At 37.6% G+C, this 20,299-nt stretch overlaps 3 protein-coding genes across 4 annotated transcripts in view; all 3 read right to left on the reverse strand.

Moving 5' to 3' along the window:
• Window positions 1-13: 13 nt before the first annotated feature.
• Window positions 14-9,004, reverse strand: LOC121323192 (coatomer subunit beta'-like). The gene is made up of 22 exons (XM_041264089.1): window positions 8,897-9,004; window positions 7,879-8,016; window positions 7,475-7,561; window positions 7,261-7,387; window positions 7,000-7,148; window positions 6,727-6,873; window positions 6,429-6,528; window positions 6,041-6,183; window positions 5,707-5,906; window positions 5,332-5,442; window positions 5,140-5,228; window positions 4,946-5,052; window positions 4,463-4,606; window positions 4,223-4,353; window positions 3,767-3,974; window positions 3,467-3,577; window positions 2,949-3,163; window positions 1,675-1,767; window positions 1,325-1,508; window positions 1,168-1,233; window positions 718-834; window positions 14-394 (listed from the first exon to the last, which is right to left on the reverse strand). The coding sequence occupies exons 1-22, from the start codon at window positions 8,897-8,899 to the stop codon at window positions 296-298; spliced, it is 2,769 nt and encodes a 922-aa protein (XP_041120023.1). The 5' UTR covers window positions 8,900-9,004; the 3' UTR covers window positions 14-295.
• A 3,296-nt stretch (window positions 9,005-12,300) lies between these two features.
• Window positions 12,301-14,121, reverse strand: LOC121323371 (retinol-binding protein 2-like). The gene is made up of 4 exons (XM_041264402.1): window positions 14,049-14,121; window positions 13,396-13,574; window positions 12,754-12,855; window positions 12,301-12,354 (listed from the first exon to the last, which is right to left on the reverse strand). The coding sequence occupies exons 1-4, from the start codon at window positions 14,119-14,121 to the stop codon at window positions 12,301-12,303; spliced, it is 408 nt and encodes a 135-aa protein (XP_041120336.1).
• Window positions 14,122-16,287: 2,166 nt separating this feature from the next.
• The window catches only part of LOC121323370 (retinol-binding protein 1-like), a 9,622-nt gene continuing 5,610 nt past the window's right edge, over window positions 16,288-20,299 (reverse strand). The window contains exons 4-5 of one of the 2 annotated variants that reach the window (XR_005951139.1): window positions 17,294-17,753; window positions 16,288-16,684 (exon numbers count right to left, since the gene is read on the reverse strand). Coding sequence is in view for 1 of the 2 variants with exons in the window: in XM_041264401.1 (XP_041120335.1) it covers window positions 17,697-17,753 (57 nt within the window). In the remaining variant the exon portion in view is untranslated. Of the gene's footprint in view, window positions 16,685-17,291; window positions 17,754-20,299 lie in introns of those variants that run through there. The other variant, XM_041264401.1, reaches the window with a different exon arrangement.

A 20,299-nucleotide genomic window follows, 5' to 3' on the forward strand; every position in this document is an offset into this window, starting at 1 on the left:
GAACAAGAACATATGAATTGAGAGATTTATTATTAGTTAATACAGCACAAGAATGATTATAGGAGGTAATCAAACTAGAGCACACTTGTATTCCTTAATATGCAATGGATGTTTTGCAGTTGCTCGTGCTACACAGATTCTTTGTATAAAATATAAAAATCTTTAGGTCACCAGCTACTGCAATATTAAAATTGTCTACAGTGCTATTTTTTCTTTTCCCTTCTCTTTCAGCAAGTATATAACATGAAAACAATACAATGAGTTTGGTCACTTAAATAATAATGCTATGTTAAATTTAGTCATCTAAGAAATCATCATCCAGGTTTACATCTGTTGTGTCAATGTCTTCCAGGTCCAAGTTATCCAAATCTTCTTCTAATTCTTCATTCAAAGTCTGAAATTATATTTTATTATTATTAGTAGAATTACGCACACATTCATATGCATTTCACACTTTACAAATATCTAGTTGTTCATATCTGTGTTTGCCATAATTCAACCCCTCAAGGTTCTCTCTGGAAGGAAGCACTGTACCCTGCTTGCTGTCTTACAGCTTCAAACTAAATGTGACTAATAAGCTAAAAATCAGACTCGCTCTAATAACACCTTCAGAGTTAAACACATCTGACTCAAACAATTGTTTACGATTAAATTTAGACCCCCCCAGAGACAATGTCTGAGTGATACACAAGGACCCTCCCCCCCCAATATTGATACCTTTTCAGGTTTGTCTGGAGTGGGAGTTGGTGCGGGTGCGGTTGCAGGGGCTTGCATCACGAACGACGGTTCTGGGAACGCTGCTTCTTCTGCCCTTCCCTCCTTCGGAACATTCTCCTTAAAGCAAAACAAAAGCCAAAGCAATTTACACATTAGGATTTGTTTCTTTCCTGCCACTACTTACCTACACAAATTTCCTTATTTTTCTATGCAGTATGTAGTATTTCTACATTGAAAGTCAGGATATATTATCAGTTATTGCTGTTGGTATTATGTCTGTACAGCTGACTAAAATGTAAAGTTTTTTTAAAATACTGATATTTACAAATAACTAAAAAATACAACTTATGTGCTTTTGAGGTAGAAATGCACCTAACATCTTAAATGGACCAGATAAAGATGAGGAAAAACACATTTCAATACCAAATTAAAAAATAAATAAATAAATACCTGTGACATTGCTCCTTTTGGCTCATAACCTTTAGCTTCTTCCAATACATTTCTATCTTCGTTCATCTAAGAAAAGTTACAAAACAGGTTACCACACCATCATTTAAAATCCAGACATAGAAAAAGGATTTGAAACACAGATCGAACGTGTATTTACAGTAACTAGTGGGTAGTCCGCAGCTGGTCTCAACTTTCCAAGACTGGTTTCCTTAATGAACTGTTCTGCCACAAATGCCTCTTTCAACCCAGGAAACAGGTTTCCATATTCGGTGGGATCAGCCAAAGACTCTGCAGCTTTCTGGTTCACTTTGGAAAGACTCTCTCGCCACAGTTTTACAACCCTAAAAAGGAAAAATAAAATAAAGAAAACATGCCAAATATGACCTGGGACCTTAAAGTACCAAATCTCAGTCTGGAGATTGAACCTCAAAATCTTAAAGATCACCTGTGTACTTTATTGTCTGTTAACATTCCACATTTTTTTTAAAATGTTTTCAGAGGAAATACCTTGACACCTGACTTGGAAGGTAGGTACGAGCGAGAAAGGCAGCTTCAGGAAGACGTCCTGTCCGAATCAACAGTTCCAGACAGTGGTCGAGTCTGAAACACATTTAGAATTCACAGAAGCCTTAAGAATATGACACTGTAAATTAATGGTGGTCTTTGAGAAGAACTGTTCTTTACCCTGAATGAGCTGTTTTGTGCAATTGATTACTTATTAGAAGGACTTATCCCATCAGCTTTCACAGGGAGTTGTTAAAAAAAAAAAAAAAAAAATCATTTAGAAGCATCACCAAGCCTATTGTCTAGAATTAATTATTTTAAATAATGTCAATCATGCACTACTGTCTTTCAGAACGCGGGCAACGTGCAAAGACATGGCAAATGACCAATCATCAATTCTGTACACTACGTCTACACATAATTTTAGTCAATTGCTTAGCAACAGGCTTAGCGACCACAAATCCACCCAAACAAACCAGCAATATTAGTTTCTTGGCACTAAGGTTTTATTCAGCGATTAACTAAAAGTTACTATAAATAAAACAGTTGTACAGGTTATGCTTTTACTAATGCATATTCGTTTTTCTTGTTTACAATGGCTGCCAAATTATTATTACTATTACGATTAGCACCATTATTATGGCTAAATATAACCTTAAATCAGAGCACCATAATGAAGGTTTAATTGTAGGAAAACATTTAAAATACTTGTTGTATGCTGAGATTAATTACTACAGTACACTATAGTCATATGATGGGAAGGGCAGAAAAAAACAAACAAAAAAACACAACAGTGTCTGTAGTGTGATAGGCGCACAATTAAATATGTTACTTCTCACAATTTGCAGATTCAAAATGCATGTAGAGTTCTACATTGCTGGAATCCTAATGTGGACATCCCCACTTCAACACAGTAAGTTAACGTTTGGACATATATTATTAAAACGCACACTGAATAAATCATAGAAACTACAAATTGATGTGTTTGAGTGGTGTTTATTTTTAATTACCAAAAATAACCAATTTTGCCAAATAAGAAAAACTGATAACCCCCCTCGTACTGAACAAAAAATAAAACCTGAAAAAAATCAAGCCCTAATTATAACTTGCGCACCTGTTCTAAAGCAGACATACTACCTACACAAAATGCCTTCAAAACAAGCATGACTTACCAATCTGCACAATCAACTTTGCTGGCAGTAACCGAATTTGACAAACAGTTCTGTTTTATTCAATGTGGTGCATTAGTTCAGACATAACCAATATTGCAAACTTACTTTCCCTGCAAGAAGTAGGTCATAAAAGCAACGTTATTCTTGCCGTCCTTTTCAGCCGCCTCAGCAAGTTTGTTCACCATGGTGGCATTACCAGAGGCAGTGGCCAGCAACAGAAGACCACCGTAGTCCTGCGCGTGATGAAGGCATTCCTGGGCAAGGCCAAACTGACACTTACTGATGGCAAGCTCAGCTAGCTGCTTCCACTTCTGCTCTGACTGTTGAGGGGGGGGAAAAAGAAGAAAAAATTAAAATCTAAAAAAACATACAGAATGTACTGTTAATTAAAACTATTAAAAAAATGAGGCAATGGAAGTACTGGATTGGATTTATGGGGGCTATTTTTCAAATGGGAAGACAACATTATTCTTCCCTGTACCAAACACGTTACAATCTTATGAAGCTTCTGTTTGCATTTCATTACAAGCACAATTTCCAGGGTGCAAATTCAAAGAAACATCAATCTTTGCAGTAAGTATATTTGCAAGTTGTTGTTTAGCTCCGTCAAATAAATATCCTACCTCTGCTTCGACTGCCAGCTGATATGCGATCTTCAGCTCCCCAAGCTGCAGAGCCAGTTCAAAGCGATGCTCTGGATCTGAAGATACTGCAAGGGCTTGCGGTTTGAAACCCTGTTAAATACAGAAGAAAATAAATTAAAAGCTGGTATTATTACCATGGGCAAATGCAACTTATGATCTATTCATTCACAAACAGTAACATAACATTAAAAAGGAATTAAAGAATGAGTGAAATAATATTAACTCTCTCAGTACGGATAATCCTAAAACAGATGAAATGGTTTAAACTATCTTTCCAACCTGTTTTTCTAGAAAGTGTGCCACTCTGGTCCTCTGTTCTTTCGGAATTGTAGGAAGAACCTTATCTGCCATACCAAAGTCTCTCCTCATCACTGCAGTCTGATATTCTAGCACAGAGACCAGCAGGGAATAACTGACAATGTTCAACTCTTTATCACCCAGGTACAGCCGGTTATCTTTGGGGATATAACCCAAAAGATACATAGTCCTAGAAAAGAAATGAAGAATTACTATGACAGTTTGTATAAAGAAATGCAAAACGCTGATGTGAATAATATTTCTTCACGACACAATAGCTAGGTACAACCGCCCCCCCCCCCCCAATACTTATATGTATTATTACATTTATTATATTGATAAATATGAAGAATTAAAAAAGCATTTACATTTTTCAACAAGGATGTTTTTGTAGTTAAAAATCAGTAGCCCCTAAACCAATGCAGTATAAATTTCTACCTGTCCAAATGAGCAATGGTAACAATTTCTCCACCAACAAAGTAATTCAGCCTGTTTACAGAGCTGGTGTAGATGAAGCAGTCTCCAACCCACAACCCCGTCTTGACAATTTCCTGGATTTCACCCTGAACCTGCAGAAAATACAAAGCATATTTGGATGAGGTTATCTACAAAGGTCAAATGAAGACAGATCACCCGCACTCTTTTTGTATGTTCAAGGCCCATGTATAAATAAAGTACCTCAAAGGCATCCTCAATGCCGTCTTCAGTTATGCCCTCGTTTGATTCCTGCGCTGCTGCCACCTTCTCTCCAAGGTATTTCAGAATGAAAAATGACTCCTCAGTAGCAATGCAGACCAGCTCACCAGAGTCAGACCAGAAAATCTTCAAGTTAAGAGAAAAATGAGACCACATATTAACAAAAGTAGCTAGAAAACAAGCATCAGAAGACCAACGTAACAGCTTTGAACATAAGGTGGTTTTTGTTTTGTTGAATACAATATCTAATTTGTACCAGAACTGCAATACCAAAACATTATAGAATAAATTATTTGTGCAAATGGAGTGGTCTAATTTGGTATTTTAAAGAGACGTTTTTTAAAAAAGGCAAATCAAAGTCTTAATACCTGTCAAATCCATAAACTAGTAATTGCTTTTGTAAAACTGTTAGCATCCAAGCAACAGCAATAAATGACTTAATTTGTTGACTGCTATGTAACTTACATGTTTAGGCTGGATTTCAATTCGGCGGATCAGTTCTGTGTTATCCCAATCATAAAATGCCAAACCATTAACAGATCTGACTCCCAACAAAAACCCACCATAGATACCTATGAGGGAAAAAAAAAGGAAAACTGGTTATAGAGCTTTTTAGTGGTACATAAATATATAAAATAAAAAATAAATTACTACCTTACCTTCTGCACCAAAATCTGGTTTGAAAGACTTCTTTTCTTTGAAGTTTTTAAAGATCTTCACAATGCTGTTGCTTTCCCTAATTGCATACCTGTAAACATGCAAACATCAGTCACTATGCTGCATTTTATACTGTCCACTATATAAGTGGAAAGCAAACATTTGTTAAATCAGTATCTAATTAACAAACTTACTCAGAGGAATCATGTGCCCAGACAAACTCCTGTGCAGACCCGAAGCTCTTGTTTCTCAATGCCATGGCAGTATAGATGATGTATTCCCCATCGCCACATACCACAACAAATCTAATTAAAACAAAAACTAAAATTCAAACATACACAAACTAAATATAGAATGTACATGGGCATGATAAATGGTAACATGGAGTATATTTAAGTGCATCCTTTGCTCATTAGATTTTTTTGCTCAGCTTAGAACATTAGGATGAAAAAACAGATAATGGATCACAATTTCTAAACCGCTCTCACTTGCATAAAAACCTTACCTGCACCTTACTGACAGATGAATTAAACAAAAACATTGCTCGAACAGAGTAAGAGTTTCTTTACCTGCCATTGGGGTTGTGCTGGATCGTCTGTGGGTAGATCTCACAGCTTCCCATGTCTTTCACAGCCAAAGGCAGCCGTTCTCCATCCTTAGTTTCAGCATCACCCATGGCTTTCAGATTAGCCTGCTGGACCTCAGAGTGTTTAGCCCAAATGATCTTTCCATTAGCATCCATGGACATAGCAGGCTCCTCGCGACCAAGCTGCATGTAAAAAAAAAAAAAAAAAAGCATTTAATGAAATGCACTAGACACCAAATATAGAAGTATAGTTCAGAACCACTTTGCAGTTAAACAAATGAGGGAGGAAGTTAGATACGAAAAAGAGAAGTTAATACCTTAATGATAATGCTGCCTTCGTCGTACCCCAGTGCCACGTTGTTGGAGCCCCGCAGGCTGGCCACACACCACACTCTCTCCATGCCATAGTTCAGCGTGCTCTCTAGGCGGTATGTGCTTGAATGCCAGATACGAACAGTGCCTGTGAGGAAACGCAACTCAAAAATCAACAAATAACTTAAATGGAGGAGTGTTGCCATTGCGACCAATATGACAGAATGTAGATTCCCTCTACAAATAGCCCTTAAGAGCCCCCATGCAAACAAGTTAGATACAGTTCAGCAAAGTAATGTCTTTTAAAACCCTGCTTCCCACCCAAAATGCAGCACATAACATGGTTTAAAACCATAATGTGATAGAATAATATTTTAGAGTTAGATAACATACCGTCTTCTGAGCCGGTGATGATGATAGGGAGCTCAGGATGAAAGCTGACACATGATACGTTCTGAGCATGTCCTTCTAATGTCTGCACACAGGTCTTGTTCTGTAAACCCAGTAAAGCAGAGTTGTAACTTATGTTCACTCCTTGTTTTAACTTTACATTTTCTTACAACTCCACTGACACAGGATACGGTTTCCAAAGGAAACACATGTAGTTATTATCTTTACAGTTGCATCAATCCTAGATCCATCTGATAAGATCTAAATGCAAATACATGTTTTTTTTTTTTGTTTTTTTTACCTGGTAGTCCCAAATTTTCACTAATCGATCATCAGCTCCTGAAATGAGGTAAGGTTTGTCACCTCCACTGTAATAATCAATGCAGTTCACTCCCTTTTCATGGCCCTCTAATGTGAAGTTTGGAGAGGATGAGCCAAGTTGCCACACCTTTATAGATATATTTAAAAAAAGTTAAATGGTAATACATATCATGTAAATAAATAATAAAAAAAAAAAGAGAGACAAATAAAAAGCAAATAACCAAATGTTCTTGTAGGTGGTATGGCCGGTTACCTTAATTGTTCTGTCCAAAGAGGAACTGGCAAACTGGTTGTTGTCTTTTGGGTTGATGACAATTTGCATAACATAATGTGTATGGCCCTCAAACACTTGGCTACAGGTCCATTTTTTCTCCCAGTCCCAGAGCTTGATAAGCATGTCATCTGTCAAGAAACAAGTCAGCAAGCTGGTAAACGTATAGTTTTTTTTTTTTTTTTTTTAATTATTTAAAAACAAATTAATTGGTATGCTAAATTGTGATGCATTAAATCTTACCACTGCTGGTCAGAATGTATGGCTGTGTGGGATGCACCGCTATGCATCGGATATAATCAGAGTGTGCTTCAAACAAGTGAACTCTCTCCAAGGTGTTGTAGTTGAAAACTCGAATCTGCATGTCATCCTGTTTGGGAGGAAGAAAGTTGTTTTTTTTTTTTTTTTATTGCCAAAGGTAAAAGGAACCATTAAAGGAATGCAAACGAACACTCACCGCTCCAGTGATGACCCAATTCTTTCTGGCGACAAATTTGGAGGCTCTTACTGGCAAATCGCACACCTCAAACGTCTTCACGAGAGTCTAAATGATAGATGCAGATACATTTCAAACAACACTCCTGCAAAAACAACCCATTTCCAAGTCATGCGTTCCTTGAATTTATGCATTTTTACGTTGTTTTTTTTTTTTTTTTGCTAGTTTGCAAATGCATGCAGACACTTAAAACCACAGGGTCAAATAATCCTAAAGTCAAACAAGCAAAGGCTGACTAAGTAAAGCATAACATCAACAGGTACTGTTGTACTGCAGAGTGAGTCTAAATATCATAGCAGGTAATGGGTCAAGGAGGGGCATTCAAGACAGGTTAAAATAGCACATCACGCCAGTCAAGTCTGTACCTGGCTCTCATGGTTCCACACACAGACACTGCCATTATAAAGGCTGGCTAACATCCAGGGCTCTGTTGGGTGCAGGTCTACACTCTTCACTCGGTCAGACCGAGCTGTGAGCTTCCGCTTAATATCTAGTCTCAGAGGCTGAGGGGATATAAGTTTGAGGAACATTACAGTAGGAGCATTTTTGGAATGTATGTCTTGCAAAACTAGTAATAGTTGTGCAAACTAGCACCTAGGCTGGGGTAACAGTAAAGACAAACTTACAATGCTGTTCAAACAACATTCAAATTATGAAACATTCTTACTCTGGTGTACACAGCATAGACAATACTCTGCCTATAAAACTTTAATTTCATTAAATTAAGTTCTATTAAACTGCTGGTATAAACTATACCAGCAAATCTGATTACTCTGAAACGACGTTCGAAAACATGATAAATAGGCTAGCACTATCAATATAAACATTTAAAAGGCAAACTAACATCTACCTATATGAAAGCTTGGATTGTGTATGTTTTTATATATTGCTTTCTCACACTCAAACTGGTGTGATTATATTGGTACCGGTGGTAATTACATGCAAATCAAAACCCCGTTCAAAAATATGTAAAACTCTCCAGTTTTCTACACTATCTACACGATTCCATGTTTAACTGAAGTTCAATGCTTATAATACTTCTCAGATGAATTGTACTACGGATTGCCTGTGTTTGTACGTGTGTTAACTACAATATGTACAACATTTTCAACGTTGACAGTTCACATAAACAAATACAGAAACGCATTAAACTATTTTACAGAAAAGCGCGCGTATATTACAACAATTCTGACTGTCTTTACTTAAAAAAAAAGAAAAGAAAACATTGCTTATTATTATTATTCGAGGTGGGGGCCTGCAACTCAAACCCATTCCTCGAACATTAATAACTCCATTCCGTACACGTTTTCTAAAATACATCTTAAAACATTCCATGCTCGGTACATGCAATTCTGTAATAACACGGTGTTTATTGTCTCTTACCATATTTACGGTGTCCCAAACAGACGTTTCAATGTAATAACCAGGTGAGCGACTCGGACGCTGCACCGAACTCACTGACGTGGAGCTTCCTTCATCTCAACACCACAACACCGCGAGAGCTAGATCAGCAAACGCCGCGAGAACTCGTGCAGCTGAGGGTTCAGCAAGTACACCGCTGACACTCCCAGCTGGGCACCGTGTAGGCGCTTTTGCAGAGATTGCTTGCAAACTGGTTCATGCATGTTATGCGGACTACGGTATATTGGTCTAGGTGTATGTGAGGTTTCCCCAGACAATAATGCATTATATGTTATTGTATTAATCCTGTAGTGTTACTAATTATGTATTCTAGTAGTATTTACACTTACTGTAAACTACACTGTATTTAAATATTGTTTTTGCCCTGAATACCTATACCTGGCTTCCTATGCATCGGGGCGCGGGGCATTTGGTATACATATTATAGCTTCGGGTCAAACGCAACCTAAGACTGGGACTTTGTGTTCTGTGTTGAACTTGAAGGGGGAATGGGTTCATGTGAGTAGTTCTGTTATTTTACTGTTATATGTGAATGAGCTGTACTGCCTGTATCTTTGGAGTAACTGCTGCCCATACCGGCTTACTGTGCCTGTGAGGTTATGTAAATTAGTCACTGTAAATACCAGCCAATGAGGGAGCTATATAAAATCGGCCTGTGCGCTGTGTGTGATACAGTGTTGCCAGGTCCATGGTTTCCCCACGGAATTGGGCTACTTCAAAAAACACAACCGCGTTAAATATTAAGGAGTCACGGGTTGATTAGATTAGTGGTATAACTCTAAAAAGATTGAAGTGTTTTCATGTTTGTAATATTGTTTGGGATACAATACCAGCATTTGTATTTCAATAAAGGGGTCACACTGTAATTCCGTTGCTGGTCTGGTGTGAATGTTGATTTGTCCCTTCAGAGCCTCCGTACGAATGTGTTGGTAGTCACGTGTGGATGTACTGTACTGGGGCTTGTAGTTTTTATCAAATTTATACTAGGTATCTTTTTCTTACGAAAGCTTTTGATTATTATTTTTTATACATAGGCCTACGTGTTAATAAGCCTGTTTTCAGTTAAAACTTTTTGGGCTATTTTTTAAGTGACTGGGCTATAAACTTTGCAGAAATCTGACAACCCTGGTGTGATACTGCCGAGGACTGTAAAGGAGATAAATCCAATATTGCTAAATAGCTAAGAATTAAACTGACTTGTTAGTGCCAAAGAAATATCCTGGTAGCGTCTTCATTTCCATTGCTGAGAACCCACTACACTTGGTCATTACATTTGTTTTATTTACATTGTGACAGGGAAAAAGCCCTTCACAGGTAAATCCTATACTTTGGGTACTGTGTGTAAATAAAGCTTTTTATATTTTAAATTTAATTTTGGCATTGATTACTTGAGGATCAATTAAGCCCAACCACATGACATAAAAGTTTTGAAGAGTTTGAAAAGGAGAGGACAGTCTAGGAGTAATTTTCATAATTATTTTGTTCACTGTTACCTTTTGTTTCTTTTGCATTGTTTTTATCTGAGTGTTCATTCTTTTGTTGTGGCGGTAAATGGATTGGCCCTTCTCATTAGGCAGGGGAATTCGTTTGTTTAGTTAGCATCTTTCAGGGTGAGAGTTTTGTTTATTTTCTGTGTGAAAATATTGTTTTGCTGCTTTTGGAACTGTGCACTGGAGTGTGCCACAATATACATGCAGGACAGCACTATTCTACCTCTGGTGTCTGCTGTCTGCTTCCACCAGACACCAGCACACATTGGTCCCTACTTGCAGGAAGCACTTCCACAGTGTATAAATGCGCACGCGCGCGCGCACGTGCGCGCGCGCGTGTGTGTGTTAACCCAAGGTTTTTGCATTGTATTTGGGGAGTATATATGTGCTGGTGTTTGAACTCACCCCTTAGTCTAGTTAGTCACACACAAGAGGGTTATAAAGTCCTTATCCTGCAATACACTGCTGTAGACCAGTGCCATTCTTCTGCTGCTAAGCCCTTGAGACGAATGATGAGCAGCTAAAGCAATAACATTTAAAGGGTAGGTGCTTTATGATGCATATTGGTATCCCTAGAACCTTGTTGCCCTTTATCTGTCCATTTCTCTGGGGTGAGTCATGTGGTTTTTCTGTGAAACAGCAGTGTTGTGGAGGTACAGTACATGCATGCAAACGCCAAGTCTAAAGCAGGATTTGTTTTTGCCTATTTCTGCAAAATGCATCACACTTCAGTTCACTTATAGCTAGAGGCAGTCCAGATCTGCAGGTAATGTAATTCCTCTGGAACTGTGGAATTTGCAAGCTCCTGCTGGATTCACAGTCTTCCACAGATTCTGCATATTCTGCAGCTACATTGTCATCAGAGATCTCATAAACAGACTGGTAAACTGATCTGAAATATTTAAACTTTGTAGTTTGATTCTAGTTCAATTAAATTAGTCTCCTTCAAAAAGTAGGGGTTAATTAAAAACTGGAGCTGAGGCTTTGGAAATGTGGCCCAATAAGAAGTCTCGTGATGTTTTTGTTTAACAGTTTCTAAAGATTTTACTGACAAAAATGCTTGATATAGTATTGGAAGCATTTAACCCATAATTTGTCTGATGTGATTATGGTTACTTGATTTACATTTTTATAAGCCATTATTAATACAAATACTAAACACAGAAGATGCTCCTCAGAACACTCTGCAGATGCAAATATCTACTTAAAATGTCAGCCGTTTTTTGCATATTTTTACACAGATTTAGACTGCCTCTAACTACAATATAACCAAGATAAAACTTCAGAGAAACCTTTGAACCTGCGATTGTTTATGAAGCTATGGATAAAAATATAGCCGGAATTATTTTGGCCAAAGTGACACAGAAACTTGCCCAACAGATGGCATTGACGCACAGAAACATCTTACAAGAACTGTGTTAGCTTTAGCCCAATAGGAATGGGCAGGTAAATCTTTTACATATCTCTCTTAAGGCAGTTGATACACTGCTGTTTTATCTAAATTACTAGTGTCCCTTTTATCAGACAAACATCAGAGTAAGAGATTAAAATCATGCTTCTTTCAAAGTACAAGTGTTTTTCCTCTCAAAGTATTGCATTATAATCATAATTTTAGGTGAAAGGTGTGCCGTTTTGTGGCTCAGATGGAAAATAGAATCTGTGTACTGTATTTATACAACCAAACTGTGGGTGTATTTACTCAGATGAACCAGTCCCATTCCCTTCAATTATACAAAAGAATAAAATCTGTTTTTTTGTTATTATATACTGTCTTACAGTAGTAGATGAATATGAATATGTTACATACAATGTATTAGACTTTAATACATGTTTTATAGAAAACATGCCTCACTCATACACAGAAAACCATCGTTCTTAATTTTTCTTCTTAAAAACCTGATGGCAGACCTGGTCTTCACATGTAATCTCCTGCAAATAAAACATACAATAAAGAAATCAATCCATAACAAGGGGTTTGAAACTGTACAAAGAAACAGAGATATTTAAAAGTTAATTTCAAGTAATGTATTTCTATGTGGCTATTGAAAACTGTTTAATGATAACTTCATATAAATATATAGTCTGTGCAAGATTCTCAAAGCTATAATAACTCCAGATTATCATTAGCACAATCTGACATTACATTTAGTAGCTTGTGAGTTGTTTATTACTGCTTTTAAAATTCATCTTTTTTTTTTATGTTTTATGTATAGGTTTGAGAATCCAGCGCTTTGAATCTTACAGACTTCAATGGTTGTAGTTTGTTGCTTAAAAGATTTGCATATCCAGGTGGTTCTTTCATAACAAAATGAGTGGAGTAATTCTCACCAGGTGCAGTTTGTCTGCTTCAATCCAGTGTTTCCAGCCTCGGTTCTGCTTCTCTCCTTTCTGAACACAAACCAGCTTGTCACCGTCCCATGTCACCAGTGTCTGGGGAGAGCAAGATGCTGTAAGAAATCCAGTCACGTACACTAGACAGGCCTTTCAGCCTTCTTCACTGAATGGACTTTTTAAAGTGTGTCTTGTGTTTTTGGTGCACGGTTGTGTGTATGCGTGTTGGGTTTTGTCACATTTCCGTGCGAGAGCCCCTGAAACCTACCCTTGGAGGAACACCTTTTTTGGGGCGTGAGGCATTAGGTCATGCACAACTAAATCTTTGGCCTCTATCTCAAATTCTGGACCAGCTTGAGAGCACCAAACTCATTGCACTTGTGGTCAGATTGAGGCCCCCAGTTGGAATGGCTTGAGCACCCTTAGATTATGCCTGTTCAGTCTCCCTTTTAAATCTGATTTGGACCATTCATACATTGGATTGACACCAGGATCAAACCTACCCATGCACTCTGGTTTCTCCTTTTCCTGATAACTGTTACCAAGGAAACCGAGGAAGCAGGAAGAAAACAGACATGAGAGTTTGCTATGATGTCTTTAACCAATCAATTATTACTGAAATGCATAATGGTTGTGTACCTTGACCACTCTGTTGTCCAGCCCCTTGGTGTGCTCCTCAAACTCTTCCCCAACGGTGTAGTTCAACTCGTAGTTTCTGAAGGTGCTCAGGGTTTTTGTTTCAAACTTGTTGCCATTCTGGGTGAGCACTTTAGTTTGAGTCAGGTGCTGAGCAATCTTGCGTGTAGCAAAGTCTATACCTGAATCAAAAAACAGCAGCTGTCAGGAAGGGAGGTCATCTCCAGTCTCCACCTAGACTACATACTCAAACCATTAAGCTGGCAATCAACATTTTGGGAATTGAAGAATTCCAATTTCAAATCCTTAATCAGCGTTACAAAATTTCATTAGCAGTATAATTACAAATAAAATGGTGAGAATGAAAGTGGGTGTCCATGAAGTAAAAATGATCCTGTTAAAGAAAACAAATGAGCATTTTTCAAAACGTTCACTCAGCTGATACAATGGCTTGACAGATCTTCTCAGTGATGAGAGTTGCAAGCATCATACATATATCTTGGCGGAATAAAAATCAGCAGAAATACATCTTTCACACATTTCTTTATGGAAACTATTTGCTTGGTCAGGGTTAAGCAGCATGGACAGATTTTGAATAAATTATTTAAACAGAGCTAATGCGATGTGTAATTTATTGCTGAGGGGTAGCAGCTTACCAAGAGCTTTCATGTAGCCTTCAAAGTTTTCATTGCTTTCCATCTCCCACGTTCCATTGTAGTCAGCAGGCATTTTCACTGAGAAGAGTTGAGACAGCTGGAGTAACTGGTTTGTCTGCAGCAGTTCCTATCAGCCTTTTTATGAACCTCCAACACCCACAATATTAGTACAAAGTTCACGAGACAAAACTTTTACTACAACTGCCCCAGTAGACTTTTACCTTCTAGCAAGGGTCAGTAGGACAAGAAAAAATATAACACCTTTGAAAGCATAGTAAGGCATAATGCATAAAGACAGAGGGTGGGGGGGGACGGGGGACCTGTCATCTCATCATGGTTACATCTAACTGGCATACTGTCAAGCAAATTTGTCTTCTGTGAAAGATAGCCTGTTTAATTAAGCCTGTGGCTACCTTAAAAAGCCAAGGTCCTATAGTTTATCAAGTTTAGTTTAAACATTTTAGCCATAGGTATGCATGCTACTTAACAAGCCACCAACTACCATATAATTATACTATATAAACCCCCATTCCTCTGAGATCAATTATTGTGGTAATAACAACACAGAATATGCACATGAAATAATCAGTTTAGTAAAACAATCAGCAACAATGCCTCGGAATCGAGAAAAAGCCTAACACGAATTCTGAGATGCTATCTAATCCCAATATTTAGGTGATAACCATATGGTTATATATATATATATATATATATATATATATATATATATATATATATATATATATATATATATATATATATATATAAAGTGCCGTGAAAAAAGTATTTGCCACTGTCAGATTTTTTGCATTTTTGCACATTTTCCACATTGAATTTGGTCAGATCTTTGAGTGGGTTGTACTAATATATAGAGGGAGTCTGAGAGAAAAAAAATGGCACAAAAGTTTGATGCTTCTTTCATTTGTTTGGTGTGCAAGGTAATCAAACATGCATTCTTCAGGTGCGAAAAAGTTATTGTCCCCCTAGTTAACTCAACCCAATTAAAGAAATAATTAGGGTCAGCTGTTTGAATACTTTGGTTAACAATCAGGCCTGATTTGGGCCAGCCCTGCCCAGTATAAATCTGATTAACTTTGGCCCTTACCATTAGAGTGAAGTTGTCAGCACACAGGTTCTAGAGGCACATTATGCCACGATTAAAAGAAATTCCTGAAGACTTCCAGAAAAAAAGTTGTTGATGCCTATCAGTCTGGAAAGGGTTACAAAGCCATTTCTAAGGCTCAGGGGCTCCACCAAACCACAATCAGGGCCATATTGTCCAAATGGAGAAAGTTTGGGACAGTAGTGAATCTTCCCAGGAGTGGCCATCCTGCCAAAATCTCTCCAAGAGCAAGGTGTAAAATTGTCCAGGAAGTCACAAAGAACCCTAGAACAACATCAAGGGATCTGCAGGCCTCTCTCACCTCGGCTAAGGTCAGTGTTCATGACTCCACCATCAGACACTGGGCAAAAGTGGGATTCATGGAAGAGTAGCAAAGCGTAAACAACTGCTCACTAAGAAGAACATGAATGCTCTTCTCGAGTTTGCCAAAAAGCACCTGGATGATCCTCAAGAGTTCTGGAAAAATGTTCTATGGACAGATGAGTCAAAAGTGGAACTTTTTTGGCCAACATGGGCCCAGTTATGTTTGGCAAAAACCAAACACTGCATTCCATAGTAAGAACCTCATACTAACAGTCAAGCATGGTGGTGGTAGTGTCATGATTTGGGGATGCTTTGCTTCATCAGGACCTGGACAACTTGCCGTCATTGAAGGAATCATGAATTCTGGTCTGTATCAGAGAATTCTACAGGGGAATGTCAGGTATTTGCTGTCACCACCTTTAGGAGAAACTGGTATTTGTCCAGTTAGCAATCACTACATTTGCTTTTTACGATAAGACAAAATAATTTTATATAATATCTAATATCTAATAATACAAAGGCTTGGTTTGCTCAGCCTTTGCATCACAGCAAAGTTTGCATCACAAAAAGAAAACCCAACTAATACATTACAGTGCAAACCTAGTGAGACATTATGTTGGTGCTTGCAGGAGTTCTTCAATAAGAAACCTGTTGTGTGTCACTAGCTCTGTAGTAAGTAAAGGTTGCATTGGAGTACAAGTGTAATAATTCTGTAGATAACCATTTCCTTTTTATTGTTTATTGGGAAAATGTTGATTCAGAGAAAAAAAGAAACACAACTTTGTAATCACTTAATAAAATGCCACAAAGGTTGACGTCCCGCCTCCCTTGTATTACAGTTTCACTGTGTAACAGGATAGGGTAAAGGTGAAAGCAATGCGTGGCATCGAGCCTCACCAAAGATCAATGAGATTTATTACCGCTATCTAGAATCGCAATCAGTTTGAAGAGTTCATTCTTTAACCTCAAAATCTAATGAGACCAGATGCTAAAACCTTGTCTAAGAATCACAGTACAGAACAATTACCCCCTGATGAGAAAAGCCCATCAGGTTTTCCCCATGAGGCCAGAATCAAGTAGTCTTGTTTGGTTGAGTCTGTGAGCTCCTGGCTGAACTCTATTTGTCTTGCTGTCTTCTTCCCGTCTCTGAAGTGTTTTGATGTCCAGACACAGTCTAGGTCGAAATCGATTACCCCTTTTAAAATAAAATCTGGGGAAATATATACAATGAATCATCAAAGATGCAAGAATTAATTCAATATATACAGCAGTGTGCACATTTATCAGAACACCCATTGTTTCTGTTATTTGGATTTGTTATGCATATGACAACAAACCACTGTAATAGAATATCTTGTAAAATTGTCAAAATAGGCAAATTAGTGATTGTTTAATTTAATTCATGACTATACTAGGCTATACATGCAACTCATTTAAAATAATTAGAGAAAGAGACACAGCCACAAATGGTGAAATGCAGTACACTTTTTATAAGTTGTTTAAGGTGCCTAATTAAATCAGAAAGTGTACTAACATTTTCACAGATGAGGTATATGAAGGGAATAAATGACACATCTTTAGTGTTCTAATACATTTTCACACTATTGTAGTGGAATGTCACTAATGAAGTTTTAATAAACTCCCTTGATTACTGTGACTACTCATTAGCAAGGATTAACAAAATCGCCCCAGCTTTTGAAGCTGTTGAAGTATTGATGCTATTGAAACCACTGCATAATATAATAATGGTATCTAGAGGACTGTATGTAATGTAAATTGAACAATTTAATGCCACATATGTTTTAAACACTCCTCTCACCTTCAAGCAAAGTCTGCATAGTCTGGTTGCTTTTGATTCCTTTTATTCAGAAATTGTGCACAGTCATGTAACAAATTCCAAAAAAAGAAGCCGGTTACAACTGAAGTTATTGAGGATAGTGAAGCTAATGCCACTGGAAAAGTAGACCTTTACAATACAGTACCAGAAAATAAAACAGACTGCATCGTTTTTCCTTGCTCAGTACATTAGTTGGAATAAGCTACTAAACAGAGGCATGTTGAATATGGAGAAAGTCCATTTCCGACAGTACAGTCTTTAAGAAGTTGAAGCCATGCCATTTTTCCTTGTCTGATCTTGAGGATATGTGTTTTGCTGGGATTGTCAAGATTTCCTCCCTGTTCCTGCAGTTATCTCCACATTTGCTCCAGTTTTGTACAAAGTCTCATTGCTGCACCTTCTTGAAGACTTGTTTGCATACTACTCCATTAACCCTTATTTCCTAAAAGAGGACAGAAGAGGAATTGGGTGATTTGTCATCATTGTTATGTATTGTGCTAAATACACAAATATGATGATTACATAGATTATTCATGCACAAATACAATATGTCAAGAGTTAAATAAATAAAACACCATCTTATTTGAATCATTTACAGAGAACACACACACACACACACAGCACCTGGTGAAATAAGCAAATTGGTGCAATTTAATCGTTGACCACCAGCGGACTTTGTACTTATAGAATTTGTATGCACATTCATAGTAGATAGAAAAAAAAAACTTAATAAAAAAAATTATATATATATATATATATACACATACACCCACTTTTGGCTCTATTAAGGTTGAGCATCAGACAATATGTTCCATGAAAATGATTACTGAATCCTGTAGACATGATGCATTAGTTATTGATAATGCATCACTTAAACAGTTTATAAATCATGTATGACCCTTCTGTTCTGCATGTTTATAACCCACTGTTTCATATAACCTTATAGATTATCATCAATCACATTTTATATTCCTGGCTGATTAACTGCAAAGGTGAAAAACATTCCTTGCCAATACATTATTAATGGATTATTATACAATCTGGGTGACGTTCATTTAAATCAGTTTAATATAAACATGTGTTAAAATATTGCCACTAAATGAACACAGGACCTTCAGGAATGGGTAGGTGTTACTGGTAAAGTCAGAAATTGGTTCAGTTTAAGATCCATCCCAAAATGAGTTAATGGTAGTATTATCCAGACAACATTTAATGGTGAATTCTAGCAATAACTGGTATTCCTGACACCTTAAACAGCATCATAATATGATTGTGTATGTATATACAGAGAGACAGAAAGATAGATAGTTGTGTGCAAATGTATTACAACACCCCATTGCTTCATTGCTTCTGCAGTGTTGTAAAACTAGACAAATTAATGATTGTCACATTTAATTGATGCTCCTGCTCACTGGCAAATCCATCTCTGTTACATATGTGAGCAGGAGGGTGATGGGAAATGTAGTTCTGAGATAACCATGCCGGTACATGGGAAGCCACCTTGAGGCAGGGAATGCAATTTGTAGGTGGTCAAAATGTAAAAAACAATACACACAACTTATGTAAACAGTTGTAGCAACACAGGGGAACAAGTAACACAATAAAATAAAAAGGTCCTTCTGTGACCTTTAAGATGCCCAATTAAAGAACAAAGTGGTCTAATATTTTTACTGACTGGAAATTGAAATTGTTACACCCAGAGGTTTTCATGCATTGTGGTGTATAAAGGATATCAATGACAAATCGTGAGTTGTTCTAATAAATGTGCACACCACTGCAGATACAGTGGCTCTCAAAAGTATTCACTCCCCTTGGACTTTTCCACATTTTATTGTGTTACAACATGGAATCAAAATTGATTTAATTAGGAGTTTTTGCCACTGATCAACACAAAAAAAGTCCATAATATCAAAGTGAAAAATAAAATCTACAAATTGTTCTAAATTAATTATAAATATAAAACAGAAAATAATTGATTGCATAGATATTCACCCCCTTGAGTTTCATATTTGGTAGAGGACCTTTGGTGAACAGCAATGTTCAACTCTTTCCACATATTCTCAATTGGATTGCGGTCCTGGCTTTGACTGGGCCACTCCAGGACATTGACCTTTTTGTTTTTAAGCCACTCCAGTGTGGCTTTGGCTGTATGTTTGGTCATTGTCCTGCTGGAAGATGAATCTTCTCCCAAGTCCAAGGTCTCTTGCAGACTTCAGCAGGTTTTCCTCCAGGATTTCTCTGTACTTTGCTGCATCCATTTTGACCTCTATCTTCATGAGCTTTCCAGGCCCTGACGCAGAGAAGCATTCCCATAGCATAATGCTGCCACCAACATGCTTCACGGTAGGGATGGTGTTCTCATGATGATGTGCGATGTTATGCTTGCGACAAACATAGCGCTTAGTGTTGAGGCCAAAAACCTCTATTTTGGTCTCATCAGACCATAGAATCTTCTTCCACTTGATCTCAGAGTCTCCCATATGCCTTTTGGCAAACTCTAGCCGAGAATTGATGCGAGTATTTTTCAACAATGGCTTTCTTTTTGTCACTCTTCCATAAAGACCAGTTTTGTGAAGCACCCGGGTTATTGCTGCTGTATGCACAGTGTCTCCCAGCTCAGCCGTGGAAGACTGTAACTCCTTTAGTTGCCATAGGCCTCTTGGTGGCCTCCCTGACTAGCGCCCTTCTCGCCCGGATACTCAGTTTTTGAGGACGGCCTGTTCTAGACAGATTCACAGTTGTGCCATATTCTCTCCATTTCTTAATAAATGACTTCACTGTGCTCCGGGGGATATTCAATGCCTTGGAAATGTTTTTATATCCTACCCCTGATTGGTGATTTTGAAGAACATTATTCCGGATTTTCTTTGAATGTTCCTTCGTCTTCATGATGTAGTTTTTGTTAGGAAATGTACTAACCAACTGTGGGACCTCCCAGAGACAGGTGTATTTAACCTGAAATCATGTGAAACACCTTAATTGCACACA

The sequence above is a fragment of the Polyodon spathula genome, chromosome 11 (genome assembly GCF_017654505.1).
Source record: "Polyodon spathula isolate WHYD16114869_AA chromosome 11, ASM1765450v1, whole genome shotgun sequence".
Lineage (NCBI taxonomy): Eukaryota > Metazoa > Chordata > Actinopteri > Acipenseriformes > Polyodontidae > Polyodon > Polyodon spathula.